The 20,762-nt window shown below is 33.6% G+C and overlaps 1 protein-coding gene across 5 annotated transcripts in view; it reads right to left on the bottom strand.

The window, feature by feature from the left end:
- LOC106100660 (potassium voltage-gated channel subfamily KQT member 4) overlaps positions 1–20,762 on the bottom strand; it is a 42,709-nt gene that overhangs the window by 18,661 nt on the left and 3,286 nt on the right. For all 5 annotated transcript variants that reach the window (XM_013279612.1, XM_013279613.1, XM_013279614.1 and 2 more), the window contains 8 exons: positions 9,779–9,952; positions 8,298–8,432; positions 7,155–7,237; positions 6,026–6,201; positions 4,542–4,670; positions 4,254–4,364; positions 3,982–4,169; positions 3,665–3,822 (listed from right to left, as the gene is read on the bottom strand). In XM_013279612.1, the coding sequence (XP_013135066.1) occupies positions 3,665–3,822; positions 3,982–4,169; positions 4,254–4,364; positions 4,542–4,670; positions 6,026–6,201; positions 7,155–7,237; positions 8,298–8,432; positions 9,779–9,952 (1,154 nt within the window). The remainder of the gene's footprint in view (positions 1–3,664; positions 3,823–3,981; positions 4,170–4,253; positions 4,365–4,541; positions 4,671–6,025; positions 6,202–7,154; positions 7,238–8,297; positions 8,433–9,778; positions 9,953–20,762) is intronic.

Genomic DNA, 20,762 nt, shown 5'->3' with positions numbered 1-20,762 from the left:
CAATATTGTTAGCCATTGCTGTTCTAATGTTTTTTAAAGTATTTTTTTTAACTAAAAACTTTTTCTACTAGAAAAATCTAAATTTTACTAAAAACTTCGCCTCAATGCTACAATTAACAAGGCCCAGCGTCAAGTGTCACTCAGAGATTATCAAACAGGCGAGTGCGGCGTGCGGTGAGCTCTGACGTAAGCCGGCAGCCATGAGCCGTCAGCCGCGTTGTACGAAACCAGGGGCAGCACTCAATTTTAATTGTGCAAATGTATCACATTGAAATTAATTCAACTACACATTATATTATACTGGTTTTAAGCTGTCTACTAATTTGTTTCTAAAGGTAACGTACTAATATTCATTCGTACATTTATTTGCATTTGAAAGCTTCTTCATTTCATTGTTCCTGTTTTCGAATATATCTTGCGGGGGATATTTTTAATTTCCTTCTTAAATGCCGTTGTAAATACTGATACTGAGTAAGTACGTTGGCATATTTCTCGCTAATATTTATGTCGGGGCAAGAGTAATAAACTTACCTCCGACAATATTTGCGACCCAATAAAACTACGTGAAAATATGTTGTATAGCTTTCGCCATAATACGTAGCCAAAGAAAAAATGTTTTCCTATCAAAATGTAATTGAGATTCTAAAATATTAGCCGTAGAAGCAGCATAATAGATAGCAAGATTAGTTAACAACATTATAAGTCGTAGAATCAAGAATCAACTTAAGTATTCGAGTCTCAACCAACTATTTAAAAAAAAACTTGATTTCGTTACAATTTCTTAATCCTATTTCACAAAGTATAATTGCATCTCATAATTTTAATGAAAGGCTATTCTCCATGTCACAGTAGTAGAACAAAATATCAGAAAATAGCATATCTTTAGCACGACAAGCCACAAGCGGGCTCTCATAATGAGAGCGCTTGGTGCTATTTTGCAAAGCGAAGTCTGACGTGCTCTTGCACTGCGGTTAGTGTGCTACATGAGCTTCAAATTATGCGAACGTGTGATTCTTAAAGTAATCGTTTGTCGCTCGCATTGCAAAGAAACCCTAGATATAATTAATTTAATTATGATTCTTTTATCTATAATAATTATTTTTATACCGTTTATAATATAAACAATTATCGAGAAAGTCATGACGGTGATAAAATGGCCGAATATTCCAACAAAGATATACTAACGTTTACAATAAAATGAAAGCTTGTGTTCGAGTGGTCGGAAGAGTTGGTGGATAGACAATTGGCAGCTTCCGCGGGTATGTTAGTTGGATAATCGTCATATTTTTTTGAACACAAAGAAGCTGAAGATTAAATAAGAAAGGTGATATTGTCTACAATTTAGTATACAAACGTGAAACATGACATTTGAATAATTTAATCTAAATCTAAATAGTTTGCGAGGAAGATAGTCAAAATAGTTATACAAATCAATAAATCGCATATCCATCTCCGTCTATGTTAAAGACAGACATAAGAGGTTGTAAGCAATCGTAAAAGTTTTAATGTCGGCAATAAAGATTGACCCACGAATGACAACACGCATTTATGACATTGCAGATTATAAAATCGATTACGCCACGAAATAACCTAATGAATTTTGAAAATAACGTATAACAAGTTCTATTATTCAGATAATCAGTTTATCAATAAGTAATATAAAGTTAACAGTTTGATTTAAGTTAAATTTGTAAATATTTTGTGCTGTATACTGTAATATTATCAAGATATATTTTTCGCTGCAAAACTTCTTGCCAGCCAGAGAAGTTTTTAATATTCAATTTATAAAAACTCAGCAAAGTCAGCGAACGCCTTCGCAAATTTTTCTCCTTACATAACTTTTAATAAATTGAATGCAATGAATAAGGATCAATATATCTTCATATTTTTAACCGCAATTTAAACCAATGTGTGATATAGATGTGGTGTATGTAATACACTAGCTAAAATAGCGTTAATAATGGGTCATTAGAGAACGATTTAACACTCGTGGAAAATGCTTCTCTGAATTGTTATTTTTATCAGAACTAAAAAAAACACCTTAAGTTTGTCATACTTACTAACAAAGTAACGTTGTCCTTTAGTTACAAATTTAAATATGTATATAACAAACGCATATAAAAACTTGTAATGAATTTGGGGAATGACAAAGCGAGGACAGGCGGACATTAATGGTTATTATTTAAAAATATTTCTGCAAGTGGATCGGTATATAACAAATATTTTATATAAAATACATACTACATCATAAACCTAAAATAAACCTAGATATAAATGAGCTACCTATATTTGGAACGAGTCCATTATTTTACAAAAATCCTATTAGCTATCTGGCATGCATAAATAATTGCAAAGCAGTGTAAATATCGTAGGTACCGTTCAGTTGAAAGAAAACAACCGAACTAAAATACAAGCTTTAAACAAAGCCATTCCAATAATATGAACAACACTAGTCGGCTTTATAAACTGGAAGTCGATCGTGTAAACCGCACTCTAATTGCGCCGAATGAATTCTTTCATTCCTCAGAATCAATATTATCTTTTATCTCTACCTTAGCTCTTACGCGAAGCATTTAACTGGGAAGCCATTGTTTCACTCGAGACTTGAAGCTTCTGGTTGCAGTATTTGAAGTTTTTCTAAGCGGTATTTCAACTAGGCGGGTGCATCTCTTTCTTTAATAAAGTGAAATAAAGAAGGAAGTAGAAGGTAAGTAGATATCAGCAATCGTGACTGGAGCTAAAGACGTGGCCACTATCGCCGGAGGTCGGATCTCAGTCCGGTCGAGGGCACGTCCACATATTCGCTTATTGTGTATTCACATTTTTCTGGAAAGTACTCTCTAATTAAGAATTAATAAGAAACGCAGCAAAGTTTATCGACTGTAACTGTCATGCCATAGTGCCGTTTAAAAATGAAGAAAAGAACCTTGAAAGCAGCTTTTCCAACAATGGAGTAGACAACACGCATGGTCCCCGCCCGACGTACGATTATCTACGAAACAGTGCAATATCATATCACCTCCATTCACATTTCACAACGAAGTGTTGTGTGTGTGGCCCGACGCGCGCCACGCCGCGCCGCGCCGCGCCTCATCTATGTCTCTGTCGTCGCTTGTGTTTGTTCATTAACTCAAAATTATGAGCTTTGAGTGATCGTACTTTGTCTCTCAATGACGGTGTTTAAAACAATTCTGCATTGTACGTGCATTGTTTTATTCTCTGGTATTATTAGGACAGGGCTTGTTGTTGTTTTAACTACATGTGTTAGTCTGATTGTTCGGAGTTTGCGTAGCGTTTCTTATTACTTGTTTTGAAGGTATATTTGTGGTAACGAAACAATTTTTTTTAATAAAGTGTTAATTTTTTGATATATGTGACGTTCCTATAATAAAATAATATTTTATATGAAATACGTACCTAATTACAACCAATACACAAAACATTTAAAGCCAACTACAAACAATCTATGTCTATAAACATCGCGAATTTTTGAAAAAACTTGGGAGTCGTGTTATTTTTGATGAATGAAAAAGTACTCACTATTACGATACAACATAAATAAGTTTGTTTTGTGACGTACCTATTGTTGTCGGTCGTGGTTGGTAAGTCTCGTGTTGATTCATTTTGTTGTAGTTCAACAATGGCTGAGTGGTGTGTAACTCACCGAGATTTTCAGCGCTGGCGTTGACGTCGTAGCGGTGCTTGGCGTGCGGCGCGGGCGCGGGCGCGGGCGAGTGCAGCGACGTGCTTTTGTGTCGCCGGATCGTCGGCAGCCGCGACACAAACGATGCATTGTTCTTGAATGACGCACTCATAACTCGACTGTTAAACATACACACTAGTTATTCCATTTCCACAGTAGCTTCCAGCAAAAGCACTTACTTACATTCTGAATTGAGGTATGATTTTCCTATAGTACTACAATATAGCAATAAAATATTTTCAGGACAATAATAAGATTTCTTATAGCAGTGTAATCACCTCGTCTGTGGGCTGGGCAGTGGTATCTGGTGTATCTTCCAAGTGGCAATGCTCATGGAGTGCTCGTCGGCGGCGTAGCACCGCCACAGCGCCTGTATGAGCGTGGCTGCTGGCTGCCGGCGCCGAATCATGTGCTTCTGTCGCTGTTGCTGCTGCACTTTTAACGCGAAACCGGATCCTAATATACCCTGCAATGTAACAATCATTAATTCAACGTTTATTTTGTTTGCCGCAATTACGACACAATAAAGATTTAAGTAAGTGATTCTCACAGCGGGTAGAGCGAAGAACGATATCCCTAATAGCGCGCAGAAGGAGGCGATGAATTTCCCCTGCCAAGTCTGAGGCACCATGTCGCCGTACCCGACCGTGCACAGCGTGATCTGAGGCAATTCAAGGTTACCCTTCATTTTACTATATTCATTTACAAATTTGATTTACTTTCATCGAAGTTTGTGCTAAACTACTTTAGAGACCAAACATAGTAGATAACAAAGAAATACTTAAAGGAAATAGAAAGTAATCCGAGATTAAAGCAATAAGTAATAAAATATACTCACAACACCCCACCATAAAGCTTCAGCGAAATTCTTAAATTTTGTGTCGGCGACGTCTTTTTCTGCTAAATAAACCAAAAATGATGCGAATATAAGGCCGAGGAAGCCTATGTACAAAGTTGTTATTAATTCCTGAAACAAGTCAATAACTTTAGTTGTTAAAGTAACCAAATTAACATTTACTAAATTAAATTCTAGGTGATCTGTGCTAAAATTATTCTAAAATTTTAATTTAATTTCATTGCGGAAATTATTATTTATATACCCAGAAGATATCTAAACAAGGAAAAAGTGAAATAATAGGAACAATAGAGCAGACGCGGAAGGAAGCAATAAATAAATATATTTCGTGTCCAATCTCCCTCACGGCTCACGGTCAAGAAAAAGCTTACACATGATTTATTACTGGATGGACACTTTCGAAATTGGATATCACAGATCATTGGTCTCCGAAGTGTTGAAGACTGCTCGTACTCAAACAACGTAGGAAAAGTTTACATTGACGAATACTCGTCTTATTGTAATATTTCGTATACAAAGTTCCCTGACTTAAGTTAAAGCTATACTTAGAGTCTTACAAGAAGAAATCAAAATAAATTAAATGTAAAATCTTACTAAAATATAAAAGAAAATAAAAATTGTATCAGTTATTTGCTTTTTCCGATTCTTTCATCCCTACGCTTAAGGGATCATTGGAAACGGGCGCCTATTTGCAGAGTCAATATTGCAGGAAGGGCGCGAAATGCTGCTCGAGGCCCGTCTTATTTGCTCAGGAATGTGATCATGCAACTTTAACCTTAACCAATTGTGAGTGGATATTGAGTCTCGCCTTGTTTTGTATAACTCCGACCTATTTGGCAGACGAAGGAAATTGCTACCAGTTCCGTTCCGCTTTCTCATCACGCCTACACAAACGCAACACAAACTTCAATCGACAGCAGCTCTATAGCATGTTATTATGCTACATTTGGCAATGTCATCGCTGTAGCTGTTCAATTTTTATTATAAATAGTCACATAACGAGCCTGAGTTGGTACGAGTAGATACTATTATCCTCCCGGCAATGGGATTGAGTTATACAAAACCGTCACCTACATATTACGTCGATTTGATAAATCATTCTCCACCGCGCACCTGTTTAATGTAACTTGCTAGATAATAAGTTCGGCCAAGTTGTTTCGATTCTGATAATTAACCTGTCCGCGGCCGTACTTCCACTTAATTTTTAAAATCTATTTGAAGCTTTTCCAGCACATCTGTTTTAGTGTAAATAACTCAAAACAATACCCGTGTTCACAACCGTGCCTTGATAAACGTTCATTATGTCCAAACAATGGTGAAACACTCATTCATTATTGTTCGATATAAAAATAGCATCTAATTATAGAGGGATTACGTTACTCTTTCATTGAGGAACACGTGCTCGCTGTTGAGTACTATTTATAATGAATTTCCGTTTCATTGGCGTGGTTCATGAATGAATTTACCTGTCGATGTGCATAAACTACGGAGCCGAGCAGTTTCCATGTGCCGCCGCGCCGGTCCATCCGTACCATGCGCAGTATTTGAAAAAACCGCAAACCCCGCAGCGCCGACGCCGCAAACACCTGCCCCGACGATCCCATCCCCAGCACCACCAACGACGCCATTATTGTTGTTACATCTAACAAATGATACTTAATTTAATATTTTCATGTGACACGGTATTAGAAAAACCGTCAGATAAGCGCAGTACTAAAATAATGTTTGTAATGTTTGTTTAGAAGCAAAAATATTCGGAATTTTTGTTCCTACTTTGTTTATAAATGTTTTTATAAGAATGTATAAAACTCCGTACAACAAACAAGTGGGAGCACAACTGTGTGCTGGATAAAGTATAAACAAATTTGATAATCTTATATTATAAACTTATACATAAGTATATACTTTAAAATTTACTTATATATTTTATCTTAAAGAAGAACTTAAACGCTCTTTGTGAATTAACAGCAATTTATATTTTGGAAGTGACAGAAAGTATAGTAGCATATTAAACACATAGCTGAAATTCTTGCCAGGCGCAAATTGATGCGTGATATGAGGGTTAAAACCTAAAAAGGCCTTTGGGATATTCATGAAAATTACTTATTTATGTTTTTAGAAATAGAAAATTGTTTACTTATTTATGTCCCGTCTATTTCAGGCTTGTAATTTGTGTTCGAATAAAAACACTTAAGAATGGCAACAGCATTAATATCTAAAACAGACACATGTATGTAGGTAATAAAGGCGAATAGTAAAACATGTGGCAATGTCGCCGGCTAGTGCGGTCTCGGGAGTCCCCAGAGAGCGCGACCGCGGTCGCACGGCATTGCTGTTCGAGGGGACGACGAAATGTGAAGGTCAGATTGGTCGCACCTGAAATAGGGTCACTTCGTCACGCTTTATAGACGGAACGTGACTACGTCGGAAATGTTTCGCATAAAAAGCAATAAAAAAGTTGATATTATTTATTTTACCCGAGGCAGTCATTTTTTCGTTTACACGACAAAATTATTGTGTGTATTCAGCAGAAATAAGGCCTGAAATTACGATTGTTGTATCAAATTTAATGATAATACGGTTATTGCAACATACCTATTATACAAAATGGCCGCTTCAAAAACTTTAGCCGTCCTATTGATCCTTGATATCGGGACCTGCATCCTGATGACCAGAGCCTATTGAGGAATTAGAATATTATTCATAACAACGATTAATTATGACATCTAACTTGTAAGTACAAGACACCTTAGAGAGTAGGCACCTTATTAAAGTTGTGTTGTTCCTTTAGTTTACTCGTCTCCCTCGTGAATTGCAAGTTTACACGTACTAAACACGCGAACTTGTGGTGTGCATAATTAAATTGTATATGTCAGGGACCGGCCTTTATGCAAACACGGTCTACAAGTTCCTCCTATAACTCTGGTGGCTCGTGACATTTTCGTACCAAAAGTAGGACAAAAATACAAACTTAATGTAGAAAGGAGGCTTCGCGATCCATCTGTAGTAGGCAATGAATTACTTCGAGGGGAGGATGGGGGGACGGTTGTAGCGTCCCCACACAATTACGTCATCTCGTCTTGACGTTGTTTAAAACAACTCTTTGCTAATTAAGATAGCTCGCGCGTAAATGTGCTTGAATATTTTACTGTCAATTATACTTTTGGAAATAATAATGAAACGTTTGTTCAAATAATGTCATGGCATAATAAAGTGTCTTTCCCCTGGCCACAGTTAGTGTAATAACCAGACAAATGGGAAAGGAAGAGTAAAAGACATTTTATTTATGTTCTTAAATTAAATCAATTAACAACATTTATCTTGCTATATAAGATGGTTGGTAATTATCGCCTTTATTAGATTATAACATTTTATATTGTAAGAAATATACTTATCATCTGCACAGAAAAAAGAAAGATGGCATTTATTTATTGACTTACCATCTTTTAATTTGGATTTAAAAACCTAGGCGCCTCAACGACTGATAACTAAATTCTGACTTCTACGGGACTACATTTATAATGTACTTGCTTTCGCCCGCGACTCTGTCCACGTGGAATTAAAAAAAAAGTAGGTAGCCTGTGTGCTCTTCCAGACTATCCACGACATCTATGCCAAATTTCATCGAGATCCGTTCACCCGTTTAGGCTACGAACTCTAATGATCATTCATCTAAACTTTAAAATTAATAATATTACTATAGAATAGTTATAATAAAGAAAAACATGGTTTTGTTACCTTAAAATAAATTCTATAGCGAACCAGACGACGACTACGGTCTCCATGTAAAACAGGACGATGCCTGCTTTAGCTTCGTACTCCTCGATCGTAGAGAAAACCGACAGCGAGAGACACATAAACACCATCAGGAACCTAAATACATATAATTGTTTGAATAATTGACTATAAAGCTTAACTATGGTTCTTTCGGTAGTTAACAATTACACCTTACCGCTCAATTAGAAGATATTTGGTAACAAAATTAGAATATATAAGTTTCGGAATTCACCCTCTATTCTACTTTATTCGGTTTACGTTTTTAATTAATTTTTACATTACATTCAACACCACAACAGTATAATATTTTGGACAACACATTTAAAAGGCAAACAACGATACTGAAAAATGTTAAAGCATTTTTTTTTCTGTTGACTTACTCAATTTTGTGATCCAATTATTGTCGCCTATAGAAATATGAAAACTTCTAAACTGTTACACGAATAATCTCTGGGGATCAGAAAAACGATAAGGACAAAAAACCTCGGAAAGTTATATTTAGTTTATCTGATTACATAGTCACTTGATAAATAAAAGTATTTTTATAGCTTGAACAATTTGTCATACTCGTAGTTTACTTTATTCTATTGTGCTCCGTATTTTTATAGAAGTATAAAAGTCAAATAAATATCTTAAATGAAATATATTTTCTTTTTGTATTCCAGACTTGTTAGAACTAATTTCCTATCCACGGCTAATCTGTTTAACTTTTCTTGGCCCGCCTCTCATAACATTGCCACCCACGTTCAAACCATTATGTTTACGAAGTTTCGATAAAATCGAAAAGATTACATTATAATCATGTGTTTTGTGCTTTTGTAAAAAAGAGATTTAGCGCAAATCAGTCGTAGTTTGCCGCTCTATACTATACCAACATATCGGTCAGTTTTCATACATGAATACAGTCATTGTAATTTTCAGTTTGGTATTAATTTATTTTTAGAAATACGTAGCGATATTAACAAGTCTTAATGTATGTATGCCGGAGACAAAAATAAATAAGAATTACGTTAACGATTCTTCGTAACTAATGTCTGATACTTATCGGTATTAGATGTTGACTTAATATGTTATTCCAGCAGTCTATTCCATTCGTATTTGTTTTAGCTTGGCTAAATTAATTTGGACAACGCACACCACTAACTGATTGCTATCATCTTATGATGTCATGTAAAAGCAATGTTGGTTTGCAAACAATATTGCGTCAATTTGCTTTTATAAGATTGATATGTGTTCATAGGAATGTTTGTTTAACGCTTGGGGTTGGCGTCTTAAAAATATTATCTCACCTATAACGCTTTTGTCTAAGTAGCTTCCATTGCGTAATATTTATTAATAAATTTAGTATAAGTTAAATTATTTTTTAAACATATTTGCGACCTCAGCCATCAGGGTTGGTTTATAGAGTTGAGGTTAAAATGTAATATGGTGTACGAACTTACACAATCATATGATAGAGGACGGCTTTGACTCCCCTCGGGCGTTCAAGGAAGTTGTAGAACTTGGATTGCAGGCGTCGGTAGCGCGCGTCGCGTCGCGTGGCGCGGTAGCTGAGCGGCTTGCCGAGCAGCGACATCCGCGGCGTCGCCAGCCGGTCGCCGCCACGCTTACACTCACTGCAACCAATACAACATGGTGCTCAGCAACAAGCAACGTGCCCCCGACCCTAAAACCGCCACCGCTACCACGTCCGCGGTATCGACATACAATACGATTGACTGTGAAAATCCATATTCATTAGCTATTATACTCACGAATTTTCTCACATTGTTATTAAATAAATCCTATCTATCATCTGCAAATTCCTGTTAAACGTCGTAAACCATGAACACGGTCACTATGCAGGATGTAAAAGAACACACTGTAATCGCCAAAGCTACACACTTTTTCTAATGACTAGTGATATTAGCTCAAAGTACTTTATGTAGACATTGACTGTTAGAATGATAAAATCAATTTCCTCGTACTCATTTGGCACGGTCATTTCGAACGCTAGCAGCCGATCAGTAAACAATTTTCGTTGACGGACGTGATTCCACATCTGTTAGCAATATTGATGTTCAGTGTTCCCGTTAAAAGCAATAATTTTGCATCGTCTTAACAGATGGCTGCAAATCAAATTAGCAGGGTATATGAAAATATTTTGTGACGTTCTATGAATGTAAAAACAATGCGTTCGGCGTTCTGTGGGGATTTAATTAAAGAATATTAGAGAGGTTTAGACTATAAAATACCCTTAGCTTATCCCCGTAGTCGCATTGTCTCTACAATTGAAGACTTAAAAAGGCAATCCAATCTCGCTGATGGAATGGGTGTGGTTGAATTAATTTTATAATGATTGTACTGTAAGATTTCTCTGAAGCAAATGGTTATGCTACAATAGTAATTTAGAAAAAATTTAACCGAACGGTTATTATTCTATTTTTATATGTGTCTTCGTAAAGATCCGATTTCATTGAAATTCATAAGAAAATGTGACGTACTGAAAGACGTAAAAATAATTAACAGAGGGCGAAATTGCATCTCACATGCCTTCGTTTGGTTGTATTCCTGCCGCAATTAAAAAGTAACATACACTTAGACGTACTTACTAGTAATAATGTTAGAGGCCAGCATAGTATTGTATTATCTGTGATTGGGTAATATTTGTTTTTGTCGTTAAATTATACAATTATTTTTGACTTATAATAGAGTTGAGTTTTTCCGGTAAATGCTCTAAGTGAATATGTTATATAAATATGTTAACCCGTTATCAATTTAATTATAACGGTCAATAAAAGTTTGAACTTTAGGAAATTAATTAAAACCCTTATCAGGACGGCCACTTAGTTATAAAGGGTTCGCTATCACGTCCTTCATTCAATCCAAATTATAATTAATGAAATTGATCGTGACAGCAACGATTTATACAAAATAATAATCAAAAGTAGAATGTTTATTATTTCCTGAACTCCGTTTGACCTATTAACCGTCGGAGTCGTAAATGTGCTCACAATAAATTATTGTTAGTTGGAAAGAGAATGAAACGTGGGGAAGCACTCGTAATAAAAGAAAGTTCTTGAAAGTTTCTTCCAATTTATGTTAATTGTTAAGTAATAAAAATATTTGTGAACGTTGACTTAACAATTTTAATGATGTTTAATAAAGTCCTCTTATTAGTCTGGCTTCTTTGAATATTTAGAAACGGTTTGTGAAAATAATTTACCTGTCGACGAATCGTAAAATTGGCCAACATCAAAGTGATGAGACTTGTTCCCTCTTAATTATTCTCGAACGTATGAATATATATAACGTACCTTAGCAAGTTAATTTTCCTCAACGTCAAATTGAACTAAGCTTGTAAATGAGTTTCAGTGTTATTTTGCTTTTGCTTATTATGTATGAAGAAGATGTTAGGTAACCATAAAGATTGAAGATGGCTAAATTATACCGCGGTTTCGCTTATGCGGTTAGGTTATCATAATTCTGATTTTATATATTTTTCAGCTTGCAAACTTTATATGACTGTAAATATAAAGTTTGCACGCTGAAAAATTTGAGTTTAAAAAGTTCCAAAAGAATGATTTGGTCTCAGTTTAATAATCATTTAAATTCGCTTATTTATACATGAATAAATAACCCGGTTTTCTTGCTCTTGTTTCGGTAAATTTATAATTCAGTAAGTAACTGCGAAAAATTCCAAGCAAGGATGTGGAATTTTAAAATATTTATTAAATTTCGCAAATTAAATTGCATTACAGTACCACTCGACTCCCCTACGTTGGGATAAAAGGAAATAACAGTACATTAAATTGGTCGTGTTTTTTCAGCGCCATGTAATTTGTTTTCCCGTAAAACGCGCGGAAACTCTCTGGGTACGCGAGCCTTTAATTATGTTATGGCAATACTTGGATTTTACGTTTTTTTACGTCTCTCGACACGTGTGTTTTTTAACGTTTTTTATTTTTTTGAAGTAATTGAAATGCGCAATATTATTATAATATAAATATTAATCGCAATTACCTAAAAATATGTTTACCCGCATATTTACACAACTTGACTCAAACCAATTTCTGAATATTTGTTTCCTCATTCAGAACCGTGTTGGATGCCATTGGCCATAGGTGAACTAAATAATTATGTATTATGACATCGTATACGTCATGAAAGGTAAATCTTTTAGAAAAAAATGAAGCGGAAGAGTGTATAAATCACTTTGCATTTTGACGTTCAAAAACTTGGCGTTAGCTTCATTTCTATGGAAAATGGGTCCACATTCCTCCGGGCAGTTAGGGTATTTAATATTTTGCTTAACAAAAAAAAGTTTTTTTTTGTCACAAGTCAATAAAACCAACTATAAAACGGAAAGATAATCAGAACGCAGCTTGCACCAAAGGATAAAGACACTTTTTAATAAACCACTCGAGAGTTACGTTGTATCTTAACAGAGAGAAGAAAAAAGTAATTAAAAAGAATGAAGAACCATCAGATATTTCATATATGTATGAAAGTATCTCCCATACTATTTATTTCTAACATAAAACCGTTAATTGTGTTAATTGTTTATGTTATTTATTCACTCTATAACAACTAAACAGATCGGCAGTTCGTGTACCAGAATCTTTAGACTATTCAACCATAAAGAAATAGAAGAATACACTAAAAAAATCAACCAATGAGTTAATTTAAAATTTATTTTTATTAAATCTGTAATGTTTTTTTAAGCTAGAATTTTCCTTGTGAATTACAGTTCACCGAGGGAGAGAGAGAGAGAGAGAGAGAGAGACAGATCTTCCTGATTTACTTATTTAACATGTTCAACTTAGAATATTTAACAGCAAACACTACGAAGTAGCAATGTATATTTAATGTAGCGTGAGCCCGTCCTTCATCAAATTAAACTCCTCGGCGCAAAATTCCGCAATCGGGAAACATTTTGCCGGTCCTTTTCCTAAGATTTCCGGCAATTAATAATACATTATCTCCCGAGCCATATGACTAAATATTACGATAACTTTACTTTTATCTTCAATAATTTTTTCAGGATGATTCTGCGTATTTTTAGAAAGATTATTGATTGAATAAACATACCTAATTATAAATGAGTAGGTATGAGTAGAGTGACTAGACGGCATCTCGTCAAATTATGAATTATATAACTAGCTATTCGAAATAAGTTACGCCGTTACATTACGCTGGACATCAATATGTTCTTTGTACGTACGTACAACGTGTAACGTTTCATTAAATGGATATAGTCGTAAAAATCAGTTAGGTAATTCTGTTATTGATTATTGAGCTTTTAAAATATCGTAATTATAGACATTTATGGTGACAACAGGGTGAGCTATAAAACTTTGGCATAAAGACACGAACTCTATATGTTCCAGAGACCGATAATAAAAGGGAACTTCTCGCAGACGGCGTTCTCTCGGTAAATTTAATTTATTTCACGTTGCCAAGTCGCAAGTGACACTTTTACACATTGTTTTTCTTCTAAAGTTACCCAAAGGCAAGCGTATCTTTTTACATTTATAGGCTGAGTTGTCTGCTGTCATTTTACCAATTTCTTAGAGAGCGAATTGAAATATTATGATATCGATTTAATTAAATGAAACTTAATATCACAGTATCCGTAAAAACGATGTACTTGCGAACCATTTGTTAGAATCGCCCTAAAGCTTATAAGGCAAGACGTTTTTTGTGTGTATCAGCTTTGCCTGAGGTTATGCGTGTCTGACATTTTTCCACACAGTATCTTTCAATCAACGGTTTCTTTTTTATTGTTTATATCGTTTTATTTTCTTCGTCACATTTCTCTTGATTTTTGGTTTACCTATACTTTTACATGATAAAACTATCCATTTGTTTTATAGCCTCCTAGCTCTCTCCCGCGAATCCGTCTGCTTAGAATTAGAAAAAAAACAAAAGTAAGTAGCCTATGTGTTCTTCCAGACTATTCTCTTCATCACATTTTATCAAGATTTGTTAAGTAGTTTAAGCTACACCCTGTAACAAACATCCATCCATCATCCATCTATGTAAGCTTTCGCATTTATAATAATAGTAAGATTGTAGTACAAGCCAACTTATGTGTAGCAAATATAATGGACCGATTAATTATTTTTATAAGTTAGTGAGTTTGTTTTGAAATTCACAAAGAGAGTAGTTAATTTATCATATTGTAAGTGCACAATGCACAAGCGTAGACTTTCTGAAATGTTACACATATTTTCTTGTTAAATTTTTCACTTGACGCTTCCATATTTTTATACTCAAAAAGAATACAAGATGCACGTCTAGGCACTCACTTGTTTACGTCGAATTCACATTTGGCACATTACTTCCAGGTCAAATGTTGAGCTACTTTCTTCTTTAGTCGAGTTGCCTTTTATATCGTTGTAGACTGAGAGATATAAACTCTTAATATATGTATTTACTTATGAATCGGGGGTTAAAGAAACTTTTAATATCTTTATTTGGTTAGGTTACAAAAAGAGGCAGTAATAAGATTTTTTTTAAATAAATTCACACACAAATGTCAATTATACTAATTATTATTATAAACGCGAAAATTTAGATGGATGGATGGCTGGATGGATGTTTGTAGCCTAAACTGCTCAACGGATTTCGATGAAATTTTGCATAGATATAGAGGACAGTCTGGAAGAACGCATATTTTTTTTTTAATTCCACGCCGACAGAGCCGCGGGCTACAACCAGTAAACATATAAATATAAACCGATATTGTTAATTATACCAACAACACAGTAATTGATATGTTTAACTATAAATTCAATCCACAGCGCGCTCAAATAACGTAATCGGTATGTGAAGTATAAGTCGGTTAGTGTAAACTTTAGACCAATTATCAGTGGAGTTCAGTGTTGTTTAATCCTCGGGCAACTGCCAAAGTTGTTGTGCCTGGCCGCCGGCGTCGGGTTTGTAGTTACAGTAATCAGCAACACTAGAGGTTGTTATCTTATCTATATTAGACTACCTGCTAATTTTATGTTCTAAATATTTGTTTATTTATTGGAAAGGTAATGCATGTTCAAAGTTCACACCCAAATTAAACAAAAATAAATTAAACTGCAGACAATGAAAAACCAAAAAGCAGGCGTACACAGGCTCACAAGATTTTTTTTTTACTTTTTCAATAAGAAAGGTTGAATCAAATAACTATTACGTTAATTACAACTAACATTAGGATACACATATTAAACAACAAAATTAAAACAAAAACAATAAAATAAAATTTAAAAGTATCAGATAAATAATCAGATGTATCAATTAAGGATGGTTGTTACCACGTAAGTCTCTCTACAGGCACAGAGATACATCATTACTAAGATTTTTTTCCGTCCATACAAAATATATAAAAAAGTAACAACCTTCAAGAATGATTTGCATCGTTAATAAAAATATAACCTTATGGTATTTTATGCATATACATAAGCATAGTAATTTATGTTAATAGGCATGGATAAATATTAGTAAAACTATCTGAAACTTGTACTGATAGAATTATTCAATCCTATATCTAGGTTTAAAGAAACAGCTATACGGATTCAATAACGGACAGAGCCATCTACACTACGATAGTTAACCGCATTATAACATCGCTAACGGAATTACGAGATTTAAAAGTTATATAACGATTATGATCACATTTACAATGTGGTGTTGTAAAACTTTTTTTGGCAAACACATTCATGGATACCTTTAAAAAAAGAAATAAAAATCCTAGAATACATTTAAATGTAGATATCTATATCTATACTATTATAATAAAGCGTAGACACACTTCTTTGTTGCCTAAGATGTTAGCAATTACATCATATTTTTGAATAATTATTTTTTTAAATAAAAAGCCCTTGCGTCACGCTTTAGACTATATATATTTTAACGTCATTAAACTTATGGGGTAAATATTTTGGATAAAAACCTTAATGTGGAAAAGAGACCATAAGTTGCTGCCAACATCAAGGAACCAAGGTTGTAATCATGTTATGTCATTTTGACATTTGTAACTGATAATTTGACAAATGTATACAATAAAGTAAAATTTTCATAATTTCATGCGGATGAAGTCGCACGGGAACATCTAGTAACAGTTAAAGGTAATAATTATTATTTATCTATTTAAGTTATCCAATCTTTATTTAAAACTAATTTTTTGTCATATACCTACGATTTACAATCATGCCGTGTTGTTTTTTTGCCATAAATTGATTGTATTAGTATCTAAATAACATTCACAGTCAGATCCACTTATAAAAATATTCCTATAGACTTATTCTTTATTCAGTAACTGAGAGTATTGGGTTGAACTTTAATGATCTGATGTAAATATCTTCCTCAAACGAGGTCTCATTCGCATTGCAGATTGTGTGCTGCAGGCACGTATTTGGTATTTCAATTAATTCGTCAGTGTCGAGCCGTTAGTCGGCACTTGCCTTCAATATCAATCAACAATATGGTTATTCCCTCGGCTATCGAACATGTTACCGCTGAATATCGCAGACCCCACTATATGTTTACTCTGAGTAAGACATGGTCTGTATTAATGAAGTATTATATAAATTAAAATTTCATGAACTATTTATTTTTGTAGAATGCAACAAACATTTATTTTTATACATTCAAATGTATATGATATCAATTAACAAAGGACCAAAATTAAATAAAAACCAATCTATTTGTATGTACGTATCTATCAGAGAGTGAAATTGTTAAATGTGCTGAAAATAAAATGACTGAATGCATTTTATTCACTTATAAGAATGCGTTATCCGCCCAACGTTTTAATAAAACTATTCTTCCTTGGATACGGTCCAATGATTTCCTATAATACGTGGCTATTACGCTAAATTTCCTTTAACAGTGTAAATTTATCTCTAATGTTTAAAACTAATTGTGTAAATTAGTCTAAAACAGGAAACATATGCGTTACAATATGATTTATGACGAAATATTGAATGGAAAACTCCTAAAGTATAACTACTTAATACTCGTATAAAGATAAAATATAACACGACAGTTAACCCGTCAAGATTTACCAATTTGTAATCCAATTTCGAGTATTAAATAGTAACGATGTACAAGCTTAATTTACTTCTTAACCTCGTACTACGCGATTCCAAGAATCGGTATTCAGTCGGGAGTTAAATGTTAGTAATAAACGTTAAAGGCAATTTATTTTTTTTATTTTAATTATCAGTCATTGTGGTCTGTGAGCGTTCATACTCGACAGCGGGCTAAATAGAGCAGTGATATGAATGATTAATGGACTCGTATTACTTTTTAAGTCTAGCTCTTACACGCAATATCACTACATCAATAAAGTTGGGTAGCCGCAGTTCGGCCATATTAATACTTTACTAATTGGTCCAAATACCCGTAGGGTTTATAAAACCTTAGAACACTTAACTTGCAATAATACTGATATCTAAATTGGATTACAGAAACTAAATGAAAAATAATAGATTTCCGATGCTTTTCAATAAGAATATCAGTCTTAAGCAAATGCTATTTTTTAATAAAAGTAACTTGTATGTTGAAGGAAGATTTAATATAAAATCAATTGTGGACAGACTGGAAATCAAGGAATCCATCCATTGTTATAGTGAAATTATTTTATTAGGTAACACAGAACAGCTTTGTTGTGCCAAACTCAATCTACACGATCAAGATTTGCCGGGTCGACCGCAATATAAGATTTCTAGAGTAATATTATACTTTTTATATTATACTAGAAGGCATTTTATAATCTATAAGTTATCAGAGGTTCTCAAACTGTATGATATAATGGTTTTGAAATTATTTGTCTTAAAAATCTTTTGATGCCTCTTAATTTTCCCAAATACTGAGTGAGAAATTCCTTATTTACAATATATGTTACAATAAGATAAACATATACGTAGAATAATAAAACTATTTCCGCGTACACAGATTCCAGAATAATCTTTTAATACTTAACCTTCTTGCGCTTTTGTTCGATTTGAGCGTTACGCGTAGGTTGATTTTAGACAGTTTATCGATCTCCGTCCAGAAAAATCATTCGCTAGTATTAGAATTTTATACCTCCTGCTACTTCATTCAGCATGTGAAACGTACAAATATTTCTTATCTGGTTACTCATTGATAATAACCGCTATTGCAAATGTTTGTCTTTAGGGATTGGTGCAAGGAAACTTATAGATTATTACGTTTTTTATTCGCAACTTTTAGTTTAGCTAATCTAATATTAACAACATAAGGTCAAAAATAATTACGGCAAGCCAATTTAGTTGTTTTGCTGCGATATCTGATCAGATCATAAAGATAAGTTCGTCGTAGAAGAACCACATATGAAAATAATGCGGCGGCTTAGTTCATATCGCACCTGTCTCATTTGCATCTTAGTGCTTTACTGGCTTTGCTACGACCAATTTAAATTTTAAATACCAACCATTGCTTATTCCTTTGTGTTTTTCCGCATAGGAAAAGTTGAACGATAAGCGTTGCAGAACTATTTTTGCATAAGTTAAGAGTAACTTCAGCAAATCATTTACTGTACTTGCGGCGGCAGCAAGTTAAAGTTATGAACTTCACGATGATGATGAATTCATGTATATGATTTAATTATTTTTTTACCACGGCTTGTTGTATTTATAACACTCTATCTAAACATTATACATTTATTTAATAGTAATGTTTAATAGTGTCAAGTAAAAACTTTTGCCGTCCGAATTGCAATAAGTATTATTGTTTAGGAGGAGTTAACAGCTGTCTTAAGTTTATGATTTTGTATAAATATAGTACAGTGTGATTTATTTATAAAGTGTTCTTCACAATAAGTTGTTCTAAACTTTTTTGGTGTGGCAACGTAAATGATCATGTTATTGGTACACAAAAAACGCATACACGTATATTTAAAATAAACAATTCAATACTTAACCATATGACTGGCCTCGGTCGTTAAAATCCTTGTAAAATTTAATTGGTAGTCATCTACAACGAAATTTGCATCATTTTCAACGCTAGCAAACAAAAGGACGGTCATTGGCGTCACAAATGGCCGAGGTGACAACATCTCGGCAAATATCTAACCGAAAATAATCGTATTGAAATGTATTTATCCTTTTGTAAAGACTTATACACAGAAAAAATATAAATCAGTAAAATTCGCGGATCTGGGAAAAAATCGCAAATTATAACCATTTTGAGTTGATATTTTAGCAAGACATTTTGTTTATGTTTTTATTTAAAATTGCATTATAAAATAAACTATATTAATCTATTTTAGATAATAGACTTGATTTTATAATTCACGAAAAGTATAGATCACTCCAGTATTAAATTAACCAATAATTGCAATAATCAACTATACGTTCAAAAGAGTTCGTAACAGTGTATATTCCAAATTTAACATTATTTTGCATTTATTCCTTTTAAATATTGAAGTTATAAAATGAATAAACTCTGATTAATAAACCAATTATGGAGTTAGTTTGTTAGAAATATTGACTCAACTGTCCTGAAAAGTCCTGAAAATAGATTAAGTGCTTAAGCTTGGTGTAAGATGCACTTAACCGCCTTTTCAGTTGCCAGTGGCACTTAAGGTAAATGTTTTACATAATACGATAGATATAACGTGTTTGTATGTACACAAGTGTACATAAACACATCAACGAGGCGTGCGTAAACGGAATTAGAACTACCAACACACTCGATCTATTTCTGATAGAAACATTTTATGAGACAATGAGCAGTCTTTTATAACACTTAGCGAGAAAAATCACAAGAAAAAGATGGCTCTTTTAAGTTGTACTTACTGCAATTCATGCTGACAATACTAGTAATAATTTGTATCTGCAATTACAATGAATTTAATAATTTGGTAAATAATTAAATTTAATCTAGAATTAGAAATGATTATTGACAAACATTTCTTTGTATAAATGATTCTTAGACAGACATTAAGTCGTATTACAACTCGGCCTAGTACAGCTACGTAACCATGATCCATGTAAACAAAGTAATCAGGGCTAAAGGGATTAATAGCTGTGCCTGAGACTTACACTCTCAAATTCAATGATGTGTTATAGTATGTCAATTAGAAAATCTGATTGGATATTACTTATGTTAATCTTTTATTAAAAAATCCTAATTAGTTGATAATACTAAATATTAAATTAGCAGTATTTTCTTATTCTATAATACTGAGGCGAGCATACTTTATTGATGATAGATAGGTAAATATAAGACGCCCTTTTACTGAATTAATTTTAAACGAAGTAGCAAATATTACAGAGGATTATTTTTTAATTACGTTTGCTGTGTTAGCGGAATACAATAATTTTCTCTACCCGAGCCGGTAATGACGTCACTAACACTAGTTTATAAAGATAACAATGACTATTAACATGCAGTTATCGTTTTTAATAAGTAAAACCGTTTTAA

This window comes from Papilio polytes, unplaced genomic scaffold (genome assembly GCF_000836215.1).
Source record: "Papilio polytes unplaced genomic scaffold, Ppol_1.0 DF824047.1, whole genome shotgun sequence".
Classification (NCBI taxonomy): Eukaryota; Metazoa; Arthropoda; class Insecta; order Lepidoptera; family Papilionidae; genus Papilio; species Papilio polytes.
Note: the sequence above shows the minus strand (reverse complement) of the source record. Positions and strands in the feature narration are given on the sequence as shown.